The sequence below is a fragment of the Topomyia yanbarensis genome, chromosome 3 (assembly GCF_030247195.1).
Source record: "Topomyia yanbarensis strain Yona2022 chromosome 3, ASM3024719v1, whole genome shotgun sequence".
NCBI classification, from domain to species: Eukaryota; Metazoa; Arthropoda; class Insecta; order Diptera; family Culicidae; genus Topomyia; species Topomyia yanbarensis.
In genome coordinates this window covers 111,626,664-111,634,467 of record NC_080672.1, presented here as the reverse complement: position 1 = coordinate 111,634,467, position 7,804 = coordinate 111,626,664, and the positions used below count along the sequence as shown (strand labels likewise).

The following is a 7,804-nucleotide window of genomic DNA, read 5'->3' as shown; positions in this document are numbered from 1 at the left end:
GTAAAATCAACATTTTTTAATGTTTGCTAACATGGAGGAGTGTGGTGATTAGTGCAAATAACAACCGAATAAACCGTAAACAAATACTTTTTGTAGAAATTGAAGGTAGTTTTATCCAATTATTATGTTGTTATATCTAATCAGTGAAAAAAGATTTATAATAAACACTTTATGGGAAAATTGATCTTATCTTTTATAACTTTTGACATTAAAAATGAACTCAGCACCCCAAAATTACCTTAACAAGTAATTTTTAGCCAGATTGGGCAACATTTTTGGTTTTGTCCGATTTTTGTTCGAAGACTCGCCACTGTGCATGGTGGCCAACCTTGTGCGTAGTACGTTAATAGTTTACGCCATTTGTCCAGAAAGAGAAACTTATCCTTGGTTAGTCCAATGCGTTAATCAATTTGAAAATCATCACATAAACAACTCTTTTCAAGAATACAAACAAGATAAAGTACAAATCAACTGCCATTATGGCGCATAAGAAAAATTCAAAAGCAATCGAGAAAACTAGCTGTTTTGTGCCGTTCCGGAGGATTTTGTATCATTAGCTTCAGCCTTCTGGTCTTTCCCATCCTGTTGTGCAGGACTTCGACGTCTGTCCTTGTACCGAATGGTAGAATTTAGCCAATTTGCAACAATATATCTGTAAATAATAACCACTATTATTAGAATCCATTTTAATTTATGTTTATATTTAGTGTTGATTTAACAACCAGAGCCAATTTTATACGACCAAGTCAAAACGACTTTTCCATAGAAGCTCGTATGCAATAAACTTTTCGTTTCGAGATGCATAATGTCGCCCCAGAATTTGAAGGACAGTCATTAGTTGTTTGTATTTACCTGTTCTTGCTTCCCCATTGACGCTGGGTTTGTTTATCTAATTTGTCCTGCTCACATGGCCCTCGGGGCCATAGAATTTTTCGAGAGAACGTTAACTGTCTCTTAGTATTTGGTTCATCACTTGTCTGAAAAAACAGTAGCGTTTGAGTGTAGAAAGGTAAAATTGCTTACCACTTATACCTTCTCTTCACTGAACCTCCATAACTTTCCAAGAATCTTAGAATTTTTATAAGCTTTACGAAACGTTCTGTTGGTCATGCCATATATCACTGGATTCATTGCAGAGTACAAAAATATGAAAGACATCTTGGCCAACCACCAAAGTATAACAAAACTCTCATTGACCTGTGTACGTGTGTAAACAGTTATACCTTCAAATCTATTTGGCAATTTTAAATTAATTCATGTACCTCAAATGTATTGAATTTATCTACATTCTTGTAGTAAACTATGATCATTATTGTGAACGGTATCCGCACCACCACAAATGTCATCAACACTATGAACAATGTTCTTGCCACTCGACTTTTGTACCGCACCACCATGGGATGTTCCCTGTGCATAGCTTCCCTCTCGTACCGGTCCAGTTTACAAAAGATGGCACTATAAGTCACCGTCATTACTCCCAGAGGCATCCACACCAACATCACAATGACGTAATTCCAATAAGTGGGCATGATTTCATTATCCTCAGAGCAGAACGTCTCATGGAAATTGTTCCAATCGCGTTCCTTGAAATTGCGATAGATCGCCAGTGGGAGAGCAGCAGCAAATCCCAAACACCAACACAGTCCGATGGTTAGCATTGCACAGTTCCTTTTCATACGAGCTTTCGCGGGAAGCACGATAGCGGCCAGCCGATCGTAACTTACCACACAAAGTGCGAGAATTGAAGTTATTAGTAATCCACCTAGAAATGAAACAAATTCAAACACGGTTTTCCAACATTGAATAATAAGTCACCTTCGATGAAACCTTCCAGTTTACAACCAATCGGACCCAGAACGTAACTTTGATGAATATCGTGCAGCAGAAAAATCGGAGGACACAGAACTAGCGTAATCAGGTCGATCAGGGCCAAATTTGCTATGAGCAAATGGGCGGATGTTCGCAGAGCCCGACTTGAGAGGATGATTTCCAACAGAGTAACATTTCCCAGAATTCCGAACAGAACTATCGGAATTGAAACGAACAGCTTGATGATGATGTCTTTGTTCGGAATCTGTTCCCAAACTTCCGCTGGGTAGGAGTATAGGGATGTATTGATCTGTGATCAGCAAAAAAACGGATTACCGTCGTGACGCGACTCTACAAAAGATTAACACAATCGAACCTCACCGGCATAGGCACAGCCCAGAAAAATCTTGGTGCTGGAATCCTCAGTAAGGGGGCATTTTCCGACAGCAGACTGAATCCAGTTTTCATTTTGCTAGCAGCAAAATCTGATATTAATTTAAATTCATGAAACAAAATTAGGATCAGACTAATATCTCAAACGACATAAAAATTATACCTAAATTATTTCTATCAAAAATTTGAAAGAGCTTCGAAAAACGATGGCATATATACGGGTTACTCCACGTCAGATTTACAATCAAAATTTCAATTCCTTCCAATTTTTTTATTGCATTCTTTAGCTAAAAATAATTGATACGTATTTTTTACTTTGGCCGAATATGATATTAGTTATTAGTTTTTTAACTTTTAAAGTTTATAAAATTGAAATTTTTTTCAATCACTCACTGATAACTCGGAAACGAGTATGGAAAAAAAATAAATAAAAAAAAGTTGTGTTTTCTAATTAACTTACCGAAAATATTCACAAAAAAATTTCAACGATCAATACAAATCGCAAGGAACAATTGAAATTTCATAGCACGCTAAAAATACTATCTTAAATTTAATGAGTGACTATAAAACTATCTTTAAGGGGGGAATATCATAACAAATCCTATATATTTTCGATTCTTGCATTAAACTTGCCAATTTTAATTTCTATGAGTCGCTAGTTATCGCACATCTCAAAACCAACAATCACAAACATATCAATTGGGGATGATTATGTATAGATATATCATTCGCGCAGTCACATGGATCGTATCGTTTACAATATTAATCACACTATCAAAATGTTATCATTCACCTCCGAAATATATGCGTTAATTTGAGCGCGGAACAATCAAACTGTCATAAATCGTATATCTGCCACCGTTGATAAGGATGTTTCCAGGTTAACCTTTGGAGACAGTATTGACAATCCCGAGATGATTGATTTTGATTAGCTTTATGTCACTATTGAGATTGTATTATACTGTATGACTCAATCTTAAACCGTTTATCTACTAACATGCAAAGTACGACTTTACTCTCTGAAGAGCAGTAAGGAAACTGAAGAAAACTCGACCGCCGAATTAATTTGTATGCACATGGATCAAAGGCCAGACTGACTATGGAGTGTGAACATTTGTTTTTATATATTTTTAGATCATCTCGGAATAATTAAATAACTTCTTTTTCCTGATTTGTTTACTTTGTCCGCCGCCGGAATCTGGTTCCTGTTTGGCTAGAGTGTATGATTCAACGAGTTCGTGTTTTCACTTTTTCTTTCGGCTGACCGGTTTAATGTAGTGTAACTCTTGACGGAAACATATCCACATGTTACTGGGTTCTTTAGGATGTAAATAATAAACAGAAAAACTCGGTAGAATATGCATGGAGCAAACTACCAATCAGCATGCGGCTCCATCACTTCGAAGAACGTAACGCAAATGATTCAATTTTACGACTGCGGGTTCGATCTCAAGTTCATCTGGTAGCGAAAAAAAAGAACGAGAGTTCGTTTCCAAAGCGTTTGATACTTGGTATTTGATTCACTGTAGATGCCTACTCAATGCATTTTGTGAACCATGCACCTCCACAAAATAATCTAGCGATGATAGGTCATTATTTTTGGAACTTTGGGATGGATGCGAAATATAAAGTGGATTTCTGTGCAGATACTTCTATGGTACTCAATAATTACCTGCTTCTCAGAATAACATGTTTACTTGCTTACTCGTTGCAAGAGAATTTCCGAAAACCGACTGTGATACAGGTATTAATAACACACATATAAGTACGATTATGGCTTGTCTTTTATTAACATCAATTTGCATATTTATATCACATGAATGTAGGCATATTTTAATGGTCAAATATTTAGTTTAATGTATTAAAATAAACCTTCCATATTCTTGGTATTAGTCGTGATTAGAACTAACCTTTCAATATAGGGACTCTTTTTTTAAAATATGAAATCAAACAGGCTTGTAAGCTTTTGAACTTCAGGAATTTTTATTGTACTGAAGGCAGTGGTAGTGCGTGGCGTTTTGCAACTCGGAGCAAATAGTTAGCCTCTGCATATTTTTTGACTAAAACCCATCTCATAAATGCAGATTTTGGGGCGGACATAGCGTAGTTAGTAAAACAATTGCCTTGTACGCACCTCATCTGGATTCAAATTCAATAGGGTTTGAGATTTTTCTTAAAAGATTTTTCTAATCCGAAGAGGCGAATAACCTTAAGGTTAAAAACTCGAAATAAAAAATGCAGATTTTCGCTTATGCTTTAAAATTTATCTAGTTTTTTCACTGTATTATTTTTACAAATTACAAAAAAATACGAGATTTGTTCGCTATATTACTTGATTTTAAAATTCTTTCAAATTTGATAGCGTCGCATAGAATTTCATTTTCTGGCTGATTTTTCATAACCAATAATCTTGCGGAAATAGATCATTTCCAATCACTTTCTCGATCAAACCAATATTGCACCCAAAAACGAATTTTTTGTATTTTTGTAAAACTTAGAACTGAATATAAAGGAACAGGCACGGGCCAAATTAAAAGGACAGATTTGCTATGATTTTTTATCAATTCAGAACCAACAGAATAAAACGCATTCAAACTTTACCAATCAGCCTTGCAACAACGTTACGCGTAAAGTGAGCCTACTGGAATATATCTCCGGAAATCCGAATTAGCGGGAACCACATGGTTCAATTTCACAGATTCTAAGAGTGGATAATTTTCTGAATTCAAAACATACAAAAGTGTTCTAAATCGGTCAAAAATTGCCATAGTTATGGACTTTCAAATATTCAAATAACATTGCAGGAACTTTGCTTAGCGGGACAGAAGGTGTGAAAAGGCGGACGTAGAGCTGCCACATTCTACCAGCGCGGCGGCACAACGAACGAGCTGGGCTTTATAGTGCTGGACAAGATTCGGCCACGCTTTATCAAATAACAACGAGAGAATGTGTGTAGTGAGAAGCAAGAGCCCGTTTCTTCAACTACCGTATCATCAACGTTCACAGCCCACACAAAAAGCGAGACCCACGAACGGCAAAGATGCATTTTGAGCGCAACTGAAGCGTGCGCGCGTACCGCAGTGCGAAGATAGATTCAGATTACTAACTGGTAACGGTCTGCGTGCACTCAGAAAAGTACATGACTTACAAATCGATAAGTGCAGGGATGCCAGGAATGGAAACGTTCAGACAAACGAGTTTAAAGTGATCGATAGATGGAAGCAGGGTTGTGACGAACATCTAAATGGCGAATCAGTAGACGATAATAGTAGTGCGTGAATCAAACCGTGGACACGTGCAGCCGATGGTCAAAGCCCTTAAAAGTCAAGGGGTCTCAGAGCCCCGGCAAATTACAGTTCTCTAGTTTCGATGAACTTGTTTTTTTAAAATACAAATGATCGAGCGTTTTCGGACTTTCGATTGTCTCACTTCATTAAAAAAGAAGCTTTTGACTTAAGTGATTGTTAGGAACGATTCTTCTTGAAGTTACAATTTTAGCTTCCCTTTTTGAGGGTTATTCTTCTACTGGCGCCAAAACAATAAAAATTCAAATGTTTCACACGCGTTTGACATTCAAACTTGGTAAATTAGTAATAAAAAGTTAAAATGTGTTGAGTAGCATATGCCGCCCCCTAATTTTGCCGCTCGGGGCACTTGCCCTCTTCGCCCTCTCCTAGCGATGCCACTGACTGAAGGAACCACACCATGTTTGCATTATTCATTTATAGAAATGCTACCCAATTTCATATTATGAAAGTGTTGAAGTATGTATGATTTCTATAAACAACGCAAAACTGTTTTTTTTAGAAAATATTTCGGAAGCGACGCGAAAAAAAACAAAATTACCTCAAATTTAGACAGGGCAGTCAATACCATATTGTACCATGTACCTAAGAGAGCTAATCAAATATTGGGAAGTTAAACACTAAATTTTTGTTTGTCGTTTTCAGCAAAATTTTGCCGAATTTTTATCAGCTGAAAATTTAAGCAATTTAATATGCTGAAATTTCATCATTTTGATTTTAACCCTTTTGACAGATTCACTTTGGTGAACATTCAGAAATCAAATTGTCAAATTAATATCGCGAGTGCCGAATTCACAGTAAATCCAGCCTGAAATACTAGGAAGTTGGTGCTTGCACTGTCAAATGGATTCAATACAAATTGCTGAACTTACGGCATCTTAGATAACTGGAACTTTCCGCTGATGAAAATTCAAATTTTTTAGCTGACTTCCGGCGAAAAAAATTTGTTGTGTACATAAGTACATAAGTTCCGCACGTATTTTGTTACCTTATTCAACGCTTGTTAATCGATGGGGTACGGTATTGTCGATGTGTTGTTGATATGTGACATGTGATAACGATGATAGCCGCGAGGTAAAAAGGCGTGTTGCGGCTACGAATAGGATTTTCCATGAATAACGTAGTCAGTTAAAGTTATGCTTTCGACGCAAACAAATCTTGCTCGATTCAACTCTCTTGCCTGTTACTCCTCTGTACGCCCTTAAGCCATGGGCGTTGAAAGAAGTAAAGGGTGTCCCACATCAAATTGCATCACGGAAAAAACGCGGTCGAAAATTATCTAGTGGGCTTTCGGCATATTCATTTGATTTAACTTCAATACCATAACCGTACGCTCGCATCTTGTGCTTAACTCCACTCATTAGGTTGGTTACAACATCTGGCTGCAGCTTCTTCTGCAAGAAAACCCACTTTTTCTTCATGTCTTCCTCAGAATTGACCTACATGGGATGCTTCCGTAGTGCCTGCTTCATAATTGCCCTGTATTGTTCGATGGTCCTTATTTTCGGTGCGTTGGAAGGTTCATGTCCTTGAGTACGAAAGCGACCCTGTTGGCTTCGTACCACTTCAGGACAACATTTGAATAGTGCCATGAGGCAAAATCCGGCCACAAGATCGTAGGGACCTCGTGTTACTTCAACAAAGGAAGCAGACGCTTCTGTAGACGCTCCTTGAGGTAGATCTACCCGTCACGAACGGTGCACTCCGTTTGCCACACGAGCAGAGCGCTTGCCAAATCATGTATTTATTGGTAAACTTTGAAAGTTTCTGCTTCTTTACTCGTCGACGTCGGCGCGAACCCCGCACTCGCTGACTGTGCGTAATCGGGGAAGATGAGCCAGGGGCGGGCGTTCAAGAAGACAAACAGGCAGCCCAAGATCGAGTGTCTTGGTAATTAAAAAACCTGTTTTAATCCACCTAGTGGTGCAATTGTGCCTTTCTCATTTATCCAAACATGTTCAATATAACATTGTGGAAATGTCTATTACATTCTTATTACACTTGATGAACATATATAAGTGCACGACTGTGACGAACCTCATAAGCAACATGTCGATACTGACACACTTGAAACAAACAAAAATATAATATTTATATAGCTTAATCAGCGTGAGCTCAATGTTGTCTTCATGTTAACATCAGGGTAGAGAAGGGAAAGGATATAATTAGTGAGAGAGGAGGATGCGTCGGGAATCATCTAACTTATTTTAGTATAAGGGGTGGATGAAGGGTATGCATGTGGGATGTTGGTCTGTGATGGTGGGGGGTGAGGTAGGGGGGTTAAGAGGTAGAAGGGA

At 37.8% G+C, this 7,804-nt stretch overlaps 1 protein-coding gene across 1 annotated transcript; it reads right to left on the bottom strand.

Annotated features, from left to right (window-relative positions):
* Positions 1 to 466: 466 nt before the first annotated feature.
* On the bottom strand, positions 467 to 3,289 carry LOC131693676 (neuropeptide Y receptor type 2-like). Its single transcript, XM_058981715.1, has 7 exons — positions 3,200 to 3,289; positions 2,191 to 2,294; positions 1,816 to 2,119; positions 1,263 to 1,762; positions 1,033 to 1,197; positions 853 to 977; positions 467 to 652 (listed from the first exon to the last, which is right to left on the bottom strand). The coding sequence occupies exons 2-7, from the start codon at positions 2,275 to 2,277 to the stop codon at positions 517 to 519; spliced, it is 1,317 nt and encodes a 438-aa protein (XP_058837698.1). The 5' UTR covers positions 2,278 to 2,294; positions 3,200 to 3,289; the 3' UTR covers positions 467 to 516.
* Positions 3,290 to 7,804: the final 4,515 nt, after the last annotated feature.

What these genes read in the sequence shown, in the direction of transcription:
- LOC131693676 (XM_058981715.1), bottom strand. Translation starts at nt 2,277, where the DNA reads ATGAAAACTGGATTCAGTCTGCTGTCGGAAAATGCCCCCTTACTGAGG. An exon ending in TCTGGGCTGTGCCTATGCCG is followed by an intron (nt 2,120 to 2,190) that starts GTGAGGTTCGAT and finishes TGCTGATCACAG; the next exon opens with ATCAATACATCCCTATACTC. An exon ending in GGAGGTTCAGTGAAGAGAAG is followed by an intron (nt 978 to 1,032) that starts GTATAAGTGGTA and finishes CTGTTTTTTCAG; the next exon opens with ACAAGTGATGAACCAAATAC.